Here is an 18,463-nt window from a genome sequence, read left to right as displayed (position 1 = left end):
GAATGGTGAAGTCTCCGATGCTGAGCATGTCGCGTTTCTGCTGTATTGGCTTTCTGCTTATGTGTTCTGTACCAAATCCTTGAGGATTCCGGCTAAACTCCTTCCTTTAGCCAACCTGTTACATGAGGGTCGAATTATCGCCATGGTTTGGGGCCCCCCCTATGGGGCTCCGCGCCCCACCTCTTTTTTTTTAACCCATAAATGCCCTACGGAACTTAAACTTCCGTATTCTATAAAATAGAATACGGAAGTTAAAATTCCGTATTATAACTCTGACAGTCATCACATTTTCCACCATTACTCCTCCCTCCACCAACCCCTCCACCATTACTCCTCCGTCACCAACCCCTCACCAGCCCCCTTAACCCCCTCAATGCCTCCAGACCACCCTCTCTCTCACCCTCTCCTACCTCACTTTCATCCTCACTTCCATTCTTCCTACCACCACCACCAACTCCTTCATTGGCAAGCTCTCCACCATTGGATGCAAAAAGATAGCATTTGAGGTAAGTGTTGTTAGTTGTTTGTTGTATGTTGTTAGTTTAAGTAGTTGAAGTTGTTAGATTAAGTAGTTAGATTAAGTAGATTAAGTAGTTAGAATGATGATTTTCTGAATTCTGAGATGTGTTAAAATACGGAATATAAAGTTTCGGAGTCTATACGGAAATTCATATACCGTATTCAATACGAATTATAAATTTCCGTATTAAATACGAATTATAAAGTTCCGTATTCAATATGGATAATAAAGTTCCGTATTCTCTTCCAGGGATGACAGAATCATTTTTATTTCATGAATCCCAATTGATTGAAGTTGGATTGAACAATGCTCAACCTGAAGAGGTGCCACCACCAGCATTTGTACCCCCGTGTATAAGTATAGATGTCTCGCATTTATTTACAACTGATCAGGTATTCTTTGAACAGATTTTTGCATTGTTTTGAAAGTGTAATATATCAATTCTTATTATGTCTTGATCACCCTTGTTTATGCCTTGTTTGTGTGTTGGGTATGCATCATTGAACAGATTTTCCCTACCCGTGATGATCTTATCAATTGGGTTCATGGAATTGCGATTGAAAATGGATATGTTGTGTTGATCACAAAGTCAGATAGCGGTGGGAATGGAAGCAGAAAAGCTTATGTCATGTTGGGGTGCGAGAAGCATGGTAAGTATGTTCCCTACAGAGACCCTGACCTTGTTGAAGGAACGAGAACACAAAAGACAGAATGTCCTTTTAGACTAAAAGGACGACCTATGAAAAATGGCATAGATAGAGATTGGCGGCTAAAGGTGATGGAAGGTACACACAACCATGAACCAGCTAGGTCACTACTTGGCCACAATTTTGTTGGTCGTCTAAATTCCGAAGAGAAGGAGCAAGTGGAAAAAATGTCAAAGAGTTGGGTTCCACCGAGAAAGATGCTGTTGACTTTGAAGGAAAACAATCCTTTAAACTTGACTACCATATCTCAGATTTATGGTGCTTGCAAGAGGTTAAGAAAATCCCTCCGCGGGTCATTGACAGAAATGCAACACTTGTTGAAGAAGTTGGACGGTGACAAGTACGTCCACTTTGAAAGACATGAGCCTGGATCGGAAGTCATTAGGGATGTATTTTGGGCTCATCCAAATGCTATCAAATTGTTCAACACATTTCCATATGTAGTGATTATGGATTGCACATACAAGACAAACAAATATAAAATTCCATTGCTTGAGATTGTTGGACTGACTTCCACAGATAAGACATACTCCATAGCCTTTTGCTACATTGTTAATGAGGGCACAGATGACTACGTTTGGGCACTGGAGTGTATGAAGTCTCTATTAGCTGATCAAGCCATGTTGCCTAAGGTGATTGTTACTGACAGGGATCTTGCCTTATTGAGTGCTGCTAAGCAAAGCCTTCCCAACACCAGCCATTTATTATGCTTGTGGCACATCAACAAGTGTGTTTTGGCAAAGTGCAAACTCTATGTTGGTACAGATGATTTTGCTGAATTGGTTATGGGGAAGTGGGGAGAGGTGGTGGATGCTGCAACAGTTGAAGAATTTGAAGTTCAATGGATGCAATTGTTTAATATGTGCAAGGACAAATACAGCAACTTTACCTCCTATTGTTCTACAACATGGTTGGTCCACAAGGAAAAATTTGCCAAGGCATGGACAAATCATGTGATGCACTTTGGAACAACAACAAGTAACAGGTACAAAAATTATATGAGCTTAATTTATGCCTTGTTATATGTTTTTCATTTGATAGATTGTTTACATTGGAGAGTTAATAAGATATCTGTTTGTTGTTTGCAGGGCTGAGGGTGCACATGCCAGTTTGAAGAAGATGTTGCGGGATTGCAAGGGTGACCTAGCCACTTCTTGGGATGCGTCGCATAGTTTGACATGTAATCGACATACTGAAATATTAGCATCGTTTGAGCGCAGTATTCACAGAATTGATCACATTTTCATGTTCCCATTTTACACAAATATTAGAGGATTTGTGTCAAACAAATGCCTGCAGCTCATCGACGATGAACATATAAGAATGAAGTCCTACGGCGGATGCGATTGCTTGTTGAGAGAGACTCATGGACTACCTTGCGGTTGTGAACTTGCAGGTCACCGGTCAACCACTCTCTTGTCAATTAATTCTATTTGTTATTGAAAGTGACACTTTTGTGAACTTGCAGGTTATGAAAGAATTCCATATGAGTCAATTCATCCATTCTGGAAGAGACTGAGTTGGGAGCATGTACCTGAACCTGTTGCAGATACTATCAGCAACCATATTTGCGGCATGAACCATGGAGATATGCAACCAGAAGTTGAGGCATTGACACATTATTTCAGTTCTTTGGATACTGGAGGGCAGAGTATGGTAAGGAGGAAGCTTCAAGCTATCTATTGTCCTGAAAGCAGTTCACTTTGTACTCCTGAGGTTCAGATAAGGTCCAAGCGCACTCTTAAGGCGAACGAAAGAAAACCACCCAAGGTTAAAGCAATAGGATCCTTGACTCGTGATCCTTCAGGTTTTGAGCATGTTGATAGGGAGATCAAAGAGGCAAAGAAGGCTTCGCAACCACCAAAGAAGAAGAAGCGTGTGAAGAAGTCTGATACAAGTTATTTCATGGGTCATTTTCCATCCTTTTTCCACCCATATATACACACAGTTCAGAATGTTGAGGACGATGGTAACTGTGGCTATAGAGCCATTGCTGCATTACTGGGACTACCATCAGGTGAGGAAGGTTGGCCATGTGTTAGGGAAGCGTTGATAGACGAACTTGAACGACACAGAGGATTGTATGATGAAATGTGGTCCAGACATGTGGTTAATGCCTTACATTCTCGACTCACTCTTCTTCCTGGTCATCCGGCTACCGAGGATAAATGGATGCAACTGCCAGAGATGGGATACCTTGTAGCAACCAGGTTCCAAGTGGTTTTCATATCCATCTCTTCTCAGGGTTGTTGGTCATACCTTCCACTAAGAGGAGAAGGTCCACCTCCTGTACATCGTGTTATAGCTGTTGGTCATGTGATAAATCACTTTGTACAGGTATTTTTTTATTGCGTACACTAATATCCAGTTTGTGAATTAATTTGTTGTATTTGTAAGTTATCTAATTTTATTGTTATTCTCTATAATGTAGCTCCATCTAACTCCTGGACATTCTATGCCGCCAATTGCTCTCCAGTGGGAACGGTATGTTGATCCTATATCAGTAAGCTGGTGCGTCCCATATGTTACACGTTTACACAGGTTTACATCAGAATTAGAAGCTTGGTTTGTTACTTTTGGTGTTCCTCTTAGTCACCAAAGCTATGTAGACATCACCACAGACTGACGCCACACTTTGTGTAATATTCATTTGTAAACGCTCTGTAATATTAATCTGATGGGCCTTGCCCTTATGTTGTTCATTGCTGCTTTTAATAATAGTAATTTGATGGTCATTGGTATATTGATGGGCCTTATGTTACTTATCTTGCCTTTCATTATTCACGGTGTAGTTATACAGGTTATTTTTCATTATAAGAGTCCAAACATAATAGGTGGAAATAGAAAGCGTGGTTAATATAAAAAGAGTCCATACAATGTCGTCACATGTCATAATATAAAAGTACACAAAAAAATATATACAAATATACAGTCACTCGCCCCGACCCCTACCGCCACCCCTCCGACCTCTAGGTCCACGAGCTCTGCCTCCACGAGCGCCCTCTGCAGGTGCACCCTCTCCACGGGCTCTGCCTCCACGGGCTCTGCCTCCACGGGCTCTACCTCCACGACCTCTGCCTCCTGCAGCTCCAGCTCCTCGGACAGCAGCAAAGGCTACTCCCTGGGTACCGATGAATGCGCTGGATCTAATAAGATCCAGCGCCCTCTCAGTGAGGGATCGGGCATGCGTGCCAACTGCAAGAGCATCTGGCACCTCCAGTGACTGCTCCAACAAGTCCACGACCCGACGCACAACCGTCTGCAAAAATAATGTACATAAATGTGAGTGTACAAATAAAATATCATGAACAAAAAATCACAATTGCATGAAAAATAAAATTCAAACTTACCACAGCACTGAACTCCTCCCTCCTATCATCAGGGATGATGAACCGATGGGACACACCGCCATACCACCTCATGTACTCCTCCACAGCCTCTCCCGAATGAGTAACAGGGATCCCCTGAGGGCGCAGGTGCGGCACAAAATCAGCATAGGCAGCATCTGCGGTCTCAGCAAGGGACCCAGTCGTCTGGATCTCGGAGGGGTGTCGAGGGACATCCTGGATGTAGCCAAACTGGCGCAGAACCCTCTCTGGTAGATGTCGTCGAACAACACGGCCAAATGGCGTCCGGATGTAGCCAGAATACATGGCCCTCTGATCCCGTGGTCGATGAGCCCGATGGTCCTCAAATGGGGTCCATATAATGTCATCCACCGTCAGCTCATCGAGCATGACTCGCCTCTCATCGAGGCCTGCATGCCCGACCCGGGACATAACCCACCGCCGCGCCCTAGGCTGGTCCTGTGAGTACTCCGGATCCGCCCTCCGGATAATGACGCGATCAGAAAGGTACTCGTAGGCCCATCCTAGCAAGAGTGAGCTGAAACCTCCCATCTGGGCCGTCCCCCTCCTGGACGCTCGATCAAGCTGGTCGTACAACGTAGCGAGCGCAATTGCGCCCCACGCGTACTCGGACACTCGACCGAGATCCTGCAACATACCTATCCAGTAGACGGTCGTGTGGTATCCACCGCTCTTGCTAGCAAAGAGCGTCGCGCCTAGCTGGTTCACCAGCCAAATCCGTGCAGCGTCCTCATATCGGTGCTCTACAATGAAATGAATTCAGTTAACAGTTAATAACAATACAATAATAATAGATACTATTTAATCAAGTAATAATTAAGACATACCCTCCAACGCAGCATCATACAGGGTCTGCAAGACCCCAAAGCGAATAGTCTGGCTCCTGTTCTTATCAAACTCAGCATGATAACGAGCAACAGATCCTCCCATCAACTCAGCACATAGCGCTGCACACTCGTCCCTCTCCCCCCTCCCAGGCGTATAGAACCTCGACCCCATTGGGAGATGGAGAAGAGCCGACACGTCGTCCAGGGTGATGGTCATCTCCCCAAACGGCATGTGGAAGCTACTAGTCTCCTCATGCCATCGCTCCACAAGGGCCAAAATGAGGCCTGCATCTGTCTCCGAGTAGCTGCACCAGGGTAGCTGATGAAGACCCGTCTGCTCAATCAACTCTCGAACCCTCCTGTGACTGTCTGAATCACCATCACAAGCAAGGTTCCAAACCTTCCCCCCAGCTGTGGCCACCCTCAAGTGTCGACGGTCCACATACCGCTCGTCTGTGCGTAGGAGTGCATGCCACGTCCAGGGAGCCTTGTGATCAGCATAATGCGTGAGAAGCGACAGATCAACAGGCCCCCCCGGAAACGGCGGCAACCTCTGGATCAGGTCCTCCTCGCCACCCTGTGCCTCTGGCACGACATCAGCATCAACATCAGGAGGAGGAATACTATCCTCGTCATATGACCCCTCCTCGCCGGATGACTCCTCGTCGGATGACTCATCGCCGGATGACTCATCGCCGGATGACGACTCGCCTGATGACTCCTCGCCTGCTGACTCATGGCGAGGTACCTCAACCATGGGAGACGGCGGAGTAGGAACTCGATCAGTAGGCTCAACTGGAGCTGGAGCTGAAGCCTCTACCATGGGCGACTGCATAGAATCAACTGGAGCTGGAGCTGAAGCCTCAACCGCGTGAGAGGTCGCAGCTTGATCGCCGCGCCGGCTAGAAGCATGTAATCGCCGGTGTCTATCCTCTGTAGGCCCCGCATCCTCACTAGCTCGAGACCTCTTTCTGTTCTTCATTCTCACTATATATTCAGAGCAAACATTTTCTAAATAAATTCACTGAATAAATTATACTCGCTCAATTACTAAATTTCTCAATTAAATCTCTAAATAAAATCACTAAATAATTCACGATGTTTATAACTAAATTAAAAACATTTTATAAATTAACTAAGCTAATTAGATTAGGTTTTATAAATAAACTAAGCTAATTATATTAAGTTTTATAAAAACATTTTATAAATTAAGTTTATAACTCTAAACAGACACCAAATACGGAACATTAAGTTTCATATCCAATACGGAACATTAAGTTTCGTATCCAATACGGAACATTAAGTTTCATATTGAATACGGAACATTATGTTCCGTATCGAACCAGAGATCCATTAACGACATTGCATGAATGGAACTCGCCCCAAAGGCCAATTTATACACAATTTCAGCCAACATAACATCTACTTAAGCATAAATCGACTACCCTAGGGTTGCAAGATTCCATAATTCCAAGTTAAATGGTGAATTCAAGTTGAAATCCAAACTTACTTACCTCTAGGTTCAATGCAATGAATGGGGAGAATGGGTTTGATGATGGAGACGATGGTACACTTTCCAGATGATGATTGAGGCAAGGAGATCGTCGGTCTCGAAGATTGGAGAGCAAGGGTTTGAAATGGTTTGGAGCGCTGAAATGGGTTTTGAAAAAACCCCTGTCATTTACATAGTAATATAATACGGAACTTTATATTCCGTATTGAATACGAAATTTAATATTCCGTATTCTTGTAAAGGGGGTTTTTCCGTAATTTCCCCACTTTAAGTGGGGCGCGGAGCCCCATAGGGGGGGCCCCAAACCCAACTCCCCATTACTCAGCTTGAGTTTTTCTCAAGTATCATTCCTTGTTAATTGTTGTGATCATTCTCTAAAGAGCTAGTTTGATTATTTGCACGGATTGAAACATCCTGATTGCCAAATCCTTAATGAGAATGTATTAGTAGTGTAGTTTTAACGTTTCAAAAGTAGTCGTAACTGTGTTATTTGGGTATATTATGAAGTCTATTATATTACATAGGCAACCAACATCACTGACACAATAAATTTCAACTAGTTTAAGTTTATTTGATTAGCTTAAAACCTCCTTTAGAATGTTTGATAAAAGAACTCATTTCAGTTGCTTATAGCTTTTTTAATAAGCTACTTGAACTAGCTACTCAAGACTAAGAGGACCAATGTCATCCAATCTGGAAAAAGCTAAACTAAAAGCTAATTTTTTTTCCGGTGAAATCAATGTTCTTTCTAATGAAATGATTATGTGATATTATATAATGTCATCTAAGGGATCGGAAGAGGCAAAAGGTGAGTGTGTGGGTGGTGTCGTTTGAGGGAGGAGGAAGAGGCTAACGATGAGGATGGCCGAGGAGGACAAAGGGAATAGTGGAGAGAGGAAGTGAGAATAAGGGTTTTAGGGAGTTAGGAAGAGAATTGGCTTAAAAGGCAGAGGAATCAATGATTATTAAAGTTAACCTCCATGCCCGCGAAATGAGCTAAACCTGACCGACTGTTTACGGTGATTTTTGGTAAACAAATATCCTCTTAGTTCGACTAAAGGAAGTTTAGATTCATGGTCCTTTTGAGAAAACGTCTTGCCAAAGTGTCGTGTGTGAGTTAGTATTTTTCGACAGTAATGATCGGTTTAAAAGAAAACTGGATTTCATTAAGCAAGGATCAATTACATGAAGTCACATAAATCAAAATAGCATGAAAACTACAAGAAGTCGACAAGAAATTACACGGAAGAACTAGAAATCAACAAGCTTAAAGCAAGAAAACTAAAAGGCTGGTTCTGCAACGTACTCCTCCATCATCACACCTTGCTCCTTGAGTCTCATTGATGCGGACATTAGAGCTTTCTGGTGAATTTTTCAGAGTTTGAGTTGGGAACCTCTTTTCTGAATTAGATTTTCCTATTTATAGAGCTTCGTGTCCCGCGTGTCCTGACGGTTTTCTTCCTTGTTGGACGGGTTAGTGGGTCTGATTCCCCACGATCTGATACTTGCTCCGGAAGTTCCGTGCGTAGTGGTGGGAGTCGTGTTCTTCAACTGCCTCAACCGTTTCTTGGCCACGTTTTCGACCAACGTGGTGAGAATCTGACTTGGTCAATGCGGCACGTGTTACATGTGCCTGTGTTTAGCAGTAATTACTAGTGTCGAATTCGGCTGCCTCCTTAACTTGGTGCATTTTCCTTTTCCTTTCTTTAGTCCGAACTCGACTACCTTAGGTGCTTTGGGCCGAATGCGTTTCTTTTCTTTCTTGGGCCAAAATATTGGGCCAACAGATGCCCCCCAAAAATGTTGATTCTCGACTACCAGACCTTGGAGGGATCAAGCATTTTTTGCTCGTGCATTTCGATGGAGCTTGACGGCTGTTCGCGACTTTTCACTTTCTGATTTCAAGTCCCATCAGAGATCCTATCGTTTGACTTTTGCTCCAATCAGAAGCCTTGACGTCTGACTTCGTCTGTCGTCTGCCGTCTCTATTCTAGGGTAATCATGGCCCTTTTCTAGCCTTTATGTTAGGGTTTGCGGTTATATAATAAAATAACCGTTGGATTTCAAAATTTTTTATGCACCATCTTATAATGTAGCTTCGCGTCCGACCCTTCATTTGCCTATAAATACGCCATTGTTGGCCCTCTGCAAGCTTTACCGTTTTTCAAACACTCCAGCTTTCAAACACTCAAGCTTTTGCCTGATTCTGCTTGTGATAATCTTCAATCGTTTGGTTTCTGCTTTCCTGGTGTATTCTCTGAACATTTCTATGGCTTCTAGTTCTGACAACGTCATCCCTTTGGCCGCTGCATGTGAGATGAATGAGGCCAAACGCACTCCTATTCCAGACCCGCCGTATGAAGCGGAGAAACGGGCTATCTGGAAATCCCAGGTATTTATTCCTATTTCTGTAAATGGCAATTTACGTGCCATTTTAGGCCCTTTGAAGAAGGCAAAGAAAGGCAGGCCTAACAGTCTCCCTGAGGGTTACGAGCATTTTCACCCCAGCATTCGTGGGGATGAGCTTATTCTTGCATTTCAACCCTCTTACCGCTTCCTTTTTCTGAAAGATCCCAAAAGGACTTTCAGGTCTGCGCCTCCTAACCGAACTGCTGGTGAAGGAGCCTATCTGAAATGGCTCGACAGGGTGGAGGCCAGTAAGTCTGGGCATTGGAAAGTCACTAGAATTTTCGACCTCATTCAGTTGTCGAGGTCGCCGATTACTTACAACCCTGCTATGCTTCTGAGTTCTCTTTTCTTTTGGGAGCGGTCTACCAATAGCTTTCATGTCCCCTTTGGGATGCTTTCTCCCACTCTTCTTGATGTTGCTGCAATTACTGGCCTTTGGGTGGTGGGTGATGATTACCATTCTTCTGCTGCTCCCACCAATCCTATTTCCATTCCGACAGATAACATTGCTTTTAGTAAGTTTATTAAAGATCACTATGTCGAGAATGGTGAAGTCTCCGATGCTGAGCATGTCGCGTTTCTGCTGTATTGGCTTTCTGCTTATGTGTTCTGTACCAAATCCTTGAGGATTCCGGCTAAACTCCTTCCTTTAGCCAACCTGTTACATGAGGGTCGAATTATCGCCATGGTCAGGCTCGTACTCGGCAATCTCTACCAAATGATCAATGAAGCGATAGCTGATATTCGAGATCCTAAGGTTGCGTCTTTGAATGCAGCTGGTCCTTTCTGGCTCCTTCAGCTTTGGATGAATGCGGTTTTCGAACCATTTCTTCCAACCAAGAACCCTCCTCCTGTGGTGTCTAGCACAAGGATCGATGCTTTCAGGCTTGAAGCCCTTACTCCTCCTTATGATGCTTCCGCGTTCGAGCTTGACTTTAAGAAGTATTTCACCATGTTTTTCGAGCTGAAACGTTTCCGCTCGAGCTTTGCGCCGTATCACAAACCTTCTTATGGCCCTCAGTGGCTAAGGAATTCATACCCTAATCTTCCTGGTTCAGAGAACCTTTCTCAGCACCAAGTCGAGCTTTGGCAGACTATATTATCTCCCAGGGTGTTGACCATCAACTTTGCCAGTAATGATTTCACTCTTTGCGGTTACAATCCTCAGCTTGTGTCTCGACAATTTGGGCTGAGCCAAGATTTGCCCAATACTTTGTTCGACAAATCCCTCATCCTCTATCCTGGTACCATCACCAAGCGTAGTGCTTTCGACACTACCATTAACTATTACAATGAGGAGGAGCTGCTTGGCCTTAGTCCTTTCAATTTTACTCCATCCTTTTACGTCACTCAGGCGTTTAAGACGTGGTGGTCTGCTTATTGGCACGATATTTCGACGCCAATTGAAGGTTGCTCCCAGCGCATAACAAATATTTTTCTTTTGCAGAGGCAGGCCCCAAAGAAAACCAAAGGTATGCATACATCTGAGATCAATGCTTTTCAACAATTCTTCGGTGTAGTATACTTTCCGGTTCCTCGACTTCAGGAAACGGTTGCCAAAGCAGCCCAAGTTCTAAGGCGAATGTGGGAAGCTAAAGCCAAGAAAACCCGATTGAGCCTTCCCTCTGATGAGGATGGTCTTTCTTTTATTATTCGAAAAACAGGCTTTAGGTTCCCACCGCTGCCAACTTGTAAGTATGCTTTGGCTTTTCCGGTGGTGCTTCCTAAGTGGGTTGATCATGTAAGTATCAAAAACTTTTACCACAGTGAACTGCCCCCTCGGAAGCGGGTGACCTGGACCAAGCGTTACCTATGGAATTACCCTCTCCATGTGCCGGTTGAAATCTTCAACCACATATTGATAAGAACGCTTATTGGTCAAGGTAATCATTTCGACCTGGCATCTTTGCGATATTTATGGCTTAATTTTCCTTTGTTTTCCTTTTGTAGCTGAACCAATTCCTCGACCGACCCCTCAGGCTTCTCCTCGGGTGGCTTCTGCGACTGTCGAAGTGGAGGATGATGATGATGATGTTGCCTTGGCTGATAAGCTCAAGATGCCTAAGGTAATACTGAAACCTGTGAACCCTTGACCTTTATTTCGTCTTTGTGATCATTTGTCTTTTGTTTCAGAGTCGAAAGAGAGGGGCCACCCCTACCACTTCTGCAAGCCAAAAAAGGGCTAAGGGTGCTGGTGAACCTACTGTGGGAAATCCTTCCCCGGCTAAGTCAGCCAGCCAGCGTGGAGAAATGCAGCAAGGTGGTGATCAAGGTGTTGATCAGCAAGCTTCCAGCCCTCTGCTTCAAGGTACTGCACCAATTCCTGTCGAGATGGCTCAGGCCAAGAAGACCTCCGGGAAAAGGTCTAGTCGTAAATCTGGCAGCTCCTCTTCCCACCATTCCAAGAGTTCAACCAGTTCCAGTCCCCTCAGAGAATCTGGCCCTAAGGTGAATCATTAATTCACATCTCGTCTCAATTCGCTTTCTTTTCCTCTTTCTCAATCATTTTTACTTTTATTCTTCAGAGGGTTGGCATGTCTAAAATGGTTGTACCTCGAGCCACGTGGTTTTCTTCTAAACCCCCACCGGTTGTCCTATCTAGCTCTTCGAGAAGTTTAGAGTCCTCTAGCTCGAGTTTAGACTCCACTGAGTCAGACCCTGTGTGGGACAAACTGACATTCTATTTTAACTCGAAACCAATTGCTTGGCAACATCCTGGTTGTGAACCCTATTATACCAAAGAATGTCGAGATAACCTTTCTAATTTTCCTCCGCAGGATATGCAGAACATGCCTTCCCCTGCTCATGAAGAAAATGTACCACATGATGAGGTGCAGGGTAGTGAGGGTCCAATCATTCAGCCTGACCAAGTGATTGGTGTGATGCCCCCACCCAAGGCTGATGTTTTGGCCTCCACTCATTCTGAACCTTCTCCTCGACAGCTTCAAACTTCTCCCCAACAGCCTCAACCTTCTCCTCAGCAACTTCAACCAGGTGCCAAAGTCGCTTTGCTTTCCCCTCATGCTAAGGGAGGCTCAGCTTCTTCTAAGACGGCTGCCTCTTCTCATACTTCTGGTGAGAGGCTCAGTGCTCTTTTAGTCGAGGATCCTCTTTCCATTTTCCAAAGCTTCTTTGATGGTACTCTGGATCTCGAGTCTCCGCCACGCCAAGCTGAAACTACTGAGACTGCTCAGTCTGGTGGAGTGGTCGATGATAGCCAGATTGAGGAGGCTTTGGTCAAGTTAAAAGGGCTGGTTTTCGATGCGGGCTTTGTCGACGGGGTTCGTGCTAACCCTCGATTAGGCCAGGAGGTTAAAGAGCTGCTTGCCTTCCTATTGGGCCAACGACTTGACCAAATTCGAGCAGATGCTCTCGTTGAGCTTCAGACTCTCTTGGTCGATATCTTGGCCACACTTGACAAAGCCATTGCGGTGGAACAACTCATTGAGACTAAGCAGGCACAAGTGGCTTCCAACACCAATGGACTCTTGCCTTCGAAGGATGAAATTCTGAAGCTGACTGCTAGGAAAGCTCTTATAGCAGATGAGTTATCAAGTGTTGATGCTCGACTGGACGAGCTTCAAAGGGAGGTGGCAAGGCTCGAGAAGCAGAAGGCGATGCTGATTGATGAAGGCCCAGCTGTGAATTCCCGGCTGAATACTCTGGCTGTCGAGTGCACAAATGTGATGTTGTCGACATCTCAACTTTCTAAAGAGGTTGCAGCGGAGCGGCGCGTGAAGCAAAGCTTGGATTCTAGGATTGCTGCTGTCGGGGTTCAGCTTGAAGCCTTCAAGTCGAGGATTTAGGCTTCATAGTTGTTGTTTTATTGTAATGGCCATGGATCTATTGTGGCCTTTGTTGCCAATTTTGTAACAATCATTCTTGTAACTCTGTTCGACTTCTGATTAATGAATGGATTTGGATTGGCAATGCTCGACATGCTTTATTTCTCGATTTGCATTTTATTGTCGATTCAGTCTTTATTACGTTACTTCCTGCATTGCATTGCCGAGTTTCACACCATTTAACTTGGCAACCTTTCATCTTCTAAGTTTCCTTGGAAACCACGATACTTTATAACGCTTTGTATCACGTTCTTGTTCAACGACTTAAGAACTTCCTCCACTTGTGGTGGTGGCTGACGTGGCTTGCCGTGTTTGGCTGACGCTTTGGTAACTGCATGCTTGCATTAATGCGACTGTTTGCTATATCCCTATTATAAATGGGGCCGTTTTTTACTCGTCTTTCACCAGTAACTCCTCTTCCTTCCATTCTCATCTTTTTCCTGCAATCTAAGAACCTTTCACTCTTAACCATGGATAGCAGGATCATTCTTCGTCGTATCAGGGACCTGGCTTTCCAGGATGACCTTTTCCAGAACCTGTATGACTCCTCTGCCGGCCTTGATGAGCTTTTAGGGCTCATTGATCAACTGCTTCATAAGCCAATCATCGCGCGCGTCAGAATTCCTCTTCAGGAATTCCAGGGGCTTCTCTTGGAAGCCAAGCCTCTATTTGAAGAGTTCCGGGAGCTCTCAGTAATGGTGTTCTTTCAAGAACACCAAATAGACGAGTGGAGGGAGAAATTCGATTTTCTCCAGGCCTCTTTGGATCAACAAAATCCAGAAGGTCTCGTTCGATTAGCCGTCGAGATATCTACAGCCTCCCTTGAAGACCTGGTTGCTCGTCAAAAGAAGGCTCGACTTGAGGACCAGATGGTGGCGCTGGTGGATCGATTAGCACCCATGCAAGCTAGATATGACGGATACAGAGCCATTTTTCCTTTTTAGGCTTCTAGTTTTATTTGTATTTTGCCATACCTGTAATGTTTTTCCGATCAATGAATGTGATTTGGCAATTTCAATGCTTGTGTTTCATTCGATTTTAATTTCGTGCAACATTGGCTTATATGCTTTTAAATACTTGCCATTTATCGTAACACTTCGACGCTGATTGCTCAATTCCTTAATCACATAAGCATTATTAGGTAACGTCTTTTCGATTGTATATGGCCCTTCCCAATTGGGGGTCCATTTCCCGTAGGCTTTATCTCTTTTATCCATTGGGAGGATAACTTTCCACACATAATCACCTGTAACAAAAGATCGATTTTTAACCTTTTTGTTGTATGCTTTAGCTATGCGATCCTTTTGCCTCATTAAAATGTCTAGTGCCGAGATCCTTTCTTTGTCGAGGTTAACCAATTCATCTAACATCATAGTCCAGTAAATCTCACTTGGGATTTCCTCTTGTCTTTGAATTCGACACGACTGCAAATATACTTCCGCGGGCAGCACGGCTTCTTGGCCATAGGCTAGTCGGAAAGGCGTTGTTCCTGTCGCTTCCCTTGGTGAATTCCTGTAAGCCCACAGGATTTAGCTTAAAGACTCATGCCAGCTTTTTGGTTTTCGACCCACATGTTTTTTGATTAGGCTTATTAGGGTTTTATTGGCTGCCTCTACTTGGCCATTTGCCTGAGCATAGTAAGGGGTCGAGGTTAAGAGTTTGATCCCCCAGGATTCTGCAAAAGCTGCCACTTTGCGTCCCACAAATACTGTGCCTTGGTCCGTCGTAATTGACTCTGGTAATCCAAACCGATACACAATATGGTTTTGTATAAACTCGATCACCGTTTCTTGCGTCACGTTCTGTAATGGAATAGCTTCGCCCCATTTAGTGAAATAATCGACTGCTACAATGATATATTTGTGCTGTCTTGATGAGGTTGGGTGAATTTCGCCAATTAAGTCTATTGCCCACCCCCGAAAAGGCCATGGATTGATAATAGAGTGCAATTCGCTGGCTGGCACGTGCTGGATTCCTGAATGTTTTTTACAATCTTGACAGCCTTTTGCATACTCAATGCAATCCTTCATGATAGTTGGCCAATACAAACCTTGCCTAAATAGAATCCATTTCATTTTTGCCCCTGCTTGATGAGCACCACACAGGCCGTCATGAGCAGCTGATACAACTATAAATGTGTCGTCCTCGCTTAAGCATTTCAACAATGTGCCGTCGACGTTCTTTTTAAACAACTCGTTGCCTAAAATGGTGTAACTTAGAGCCTTGTACTTAACTTTTCTGTCAGTTGGCCCTACTGGGTTTTGCAGGTACTCGACAATTGGCTTTCTCCAATCGTTGGAGGTTAGATTATCAATAACCATAATGTCGAGATCCGAAGGGCTCAGCTTTTCCTTGATCTTAATTAGCTCTGTCAGCTTTAGTTTATCTACCATATACCCAGAAGCAATCTGCGCCAACTCATTGGCTTCTTGGTTCTCTATTCTAGGAACATGACCTATTCCAACCTCGTTGAATTTAGCCAACAAATTATTTGCTTTTACATAATATTTGGCTAGATGCTCGCTAACGCACTTGTATTCTTTGGTGAGCTGCTTTATCACCAACTCAGAATCTCCTTTTACGACAACGTTCTTTGCCCCCAGAGCTAGCAAGATATCGAGGCCTGATATCAGTGCCTCATACTCGACTTCATTGTTCGAGCAATTGCCCTTGATCCTAAATTTAAACTTAGTGGGGATGCCTTGCGGGGACATGACGAACATCCCGATTCCATTTCCATTTTTATGGCTGGAACCGTCGAAGTATAATTTCCAAGGCTGTATGCCCACGCAAGTTACGATTTCTTTAGGCACAGTATGATCCGCTAAGAAATCAGCAACCGCTTGCCCCTTAATTGCTTTTAATGGGGCATAAGTTACTGAATATTCGGTTAGGGCCAAAGCCCATTTACCGATTCGACTATGCAATATTGGTTTAGATAACATGTGCTTTATTATGTCATAATGAGAAAAAACCATTACATCGATTGGCTTTATATAATATTTCAGCTTTACACAAGAAAAGTACAAGCATAAGCACAGTTTCTCGATCATGGTGTATCGAGTTTCTGCATCATTCAACACCCTACTTAAGTAAAATATGGCTCTTTCTTTGCCACTTCCATCCTCTTGAGCCAGCATGCTTCCAGTGGTTTCATCTGTGGCAGAAATGTACAGCTTCATTGGCTTCCCCCTAATGAGTGGCGTCATTACAGGTGGGTTGGATAGGTACTTCTTGAGTTCCTCGAATGCCTTTTGGTGCTCTGCTTCCCAGCGGAACACATCTTCCTTCTTTAGTCGAAGGAGCGAGGAAAATGATTTGGTCTTCTCACTAAGGTTGGTAATGAATCTCCTCAGGAAGTTAACCATTCCCAGTAACGATTGTAGTTGCTTCTTGCTGGTTGGTGGACTTGTGTCGAGAATGGCTTTAGCTTTGTTTTTATTGATCTCAATGCCCTTTTTGTGCACCACAAATCCCAAGAAATCACCTGCAATAACACCAAAGACACATTTAAGGGGGTTCATTTTCAAGCCATATTTTCTCATCCTCTCAAAGGATTTTCTTAGATGCAATAAATGGTCATCCCTTGATGGGGATTTTACCACAATATCATCGATGTACACCTGCATGAAAGTTTCAATAAAATCATGAAAGATGGTATTCATTACCCTTTGGTAGGTCGCGCCAGCGTTTTTCAACCCAAATGGCATGATCACCCACTCATATGTCCCCAAGGCACCAGGACATCGAAAAGCCGTCTTCGACACATCCTCTTCTGCTATGAAGATTTGGTTGTAACCTGAATAACCATCCAACAAGCTTAAGTATTCGTGACCCGCAGCTGAATCCACCATCATCACGGCAATAGGCATGTGATACTCGTCTTTTGGAGTGGCAGCGTTAAGATCTCGAAAGTCAATACAAACTCTCATCTTTCCATTCTTCTTGATCACTGGGACCACGTTGGTTAACCAATCCACATAGCGAGCTGTTCTGATGAATTTGCACCTGAGAAGCCTTTCTATTTCTTCCTTGATTTTTACCAATACATCTGGATGGAACCTCCTGGGTAATTGCTTGACTGGTTTTTTGTCTTCTTTGATGGGTAACTGCAACTCTACCAGTTCTCGACTAAGCCCTGACATTTCATCATAATCCCAAGCGAAACAGTCTTTGAATTCTCTGAGTAATTTCACCATCCTATCCTTTAACTCTGGGTCAATAAGAGCACTGATGTATGTTGGCTTCTTTTTTGAGCCATCACCCAAGTCCACTTCTTCCAAAGGGTCTTGTGCCTCCATTTTCTTGGAAACGTAGATCAGTGGCTTCTCGAAACCCAATGGGCTGTCATCATAGATGCAATCCAATCTTAAATTGCAGAGATCTTCAAATTCTTCGACACTCTGCTCGTCTTCTTCCAAACGCATGTTATCCTTATTCGTTGTTGCCTCATTCTGAAGTGTCGTTTCGACGGGTAGAATTGAGACATCGTCAACTTCATCAATAGCCATTTCTTTGGCCGTTCTTGCGGCCTCTAAGGCCGTTCTTATTTTGTTCTCGGCTGCGTAAGTCGAAATTCGAGCTATGCTCGAATTAATCATCTTTACCACTGGTCTGCCACTCAGTAGTGGCATCTTTTTCTTCATCGCTGTGCCATCCACTCATGGCATCAGGTTTGCAAGCTTCATTAAGGTTTAGCCCTCGGATGGGGTCCAACGTCACTGAGTATTCTGAATATGGATTGAAATATTGATTGGCCACTGTGTCCAAAGGAGCAATTGTGGCTAAACTTTTCTCGAAATTCTTCTTACCAACGTAGCCTGTTTCTGCTAAATAGTAGCTTTGATCCGCTTGTACATTTTCGACGACCCCATCAGCCTTCCAAATAGATATACGTTGGTGCAAAGTCGAGGGAACTGCCCCCACGCCATGAATCCATTCTCTTCCCAGCAGCAAATTGTAATTGGCCTTTGAAGGAACCACAATGAACAAAGTGGAGCGGGATACCGTTCCTACGGTTACATTCAGCATGATTGCCCCCAGAGAAGAACCTGTCTTTCCTTCATAATCAGAAAGTACCATATCATGTGGGATTAGGTCTGCTTCAGTTTTACCCAGCTTTTTGAGCATAAACCCAGCTTCCGTCGACAAGGACCTTATTAACTCCTTTCTCCTCGACTTTTGCCCAAACAAATAACGGTTTCAAATGGCTCTTCATCTGCTCGGTTGGCCTTTGGAAAATAGCTCTCTCATCCTCGACAGATCCTCTCTGCA

At 44.1% G+C, this 18,463-nt stretch overlaps 2 protein-coding genes across 2 annotated transcripts; one reads left to right on the top strand and one right to left on the bottom strand.

Annotated features, from left to right (window-relative positions):
* The first annotated feature begins 300 nt into the window (after positions 1–300).
* Positions 301–3,970, top strand: LOC130720287 (PKS-NRPS hybrid synthetase cheA-like). The gene is made up of 6 exons (XM_057570915.1): positions 301–506; positions 770–912; positions 1,029–2,212; positions 2,316–2,623; positions 2,696–3,564; positions 3,659–3,970. Exons 2-6 carry the CDS (start codon positions 772–774, stop codon positions 3,851–3,853), a joined length of 2,697 nt encoding a protein of 898 aa, XP_057426898.1. The 5' UTR covers positions 301–506; positions 770–771; the 3' UTR covers positions 3,854–3,970.
* A 90-nt stretch (positions 3,971–4,060) lies between these two features.
* On the bottom strand, positions 4,061–7,054 carry LOC130720288 (protein MAIN-LIKE 1-like). Its single transcript, XM_057570916.1, has 4 exons — positions 6,937–7,054; positions 5,423–6,409; positions 4,578–5,338; positions 4,061–4,486 (listed from the first exon to the last, which is right to left on the bottom strand). Exons 2-4 carry the CDS (start codon positions 6,402–6,404, stop codon positions 4,160–4,162), a joined length of 2,070 nt encoding a protein of 689 aa, XP_057426899.1. The 5' UTR covers positions 6,405–6,409; positions 6,937–7,054; the 3' UTR covers positions 4,061–4,159.
* Between the last annotated feature and the right edge of the window lie 11,409 nt (positions 7,055–18,463).

Source organism: Lotus japonicus, chromosome 5 (genome assembly GCF_012489685.1).
Source record: "Lotus japonicus ecotype B-129 chromosome 5, LjGifu_v1.2".
NCBI classification, from domain to species: domain Eukaryota; kingdom Viridiplantae; phylum Streptophyta; class Magnoliopsida; order Fabales; family Fabaceae; genus Lotus; species Lotus japonicus.
This window is presented reverse-complemented; position numbering and strand designations above follow the sequence as displayed.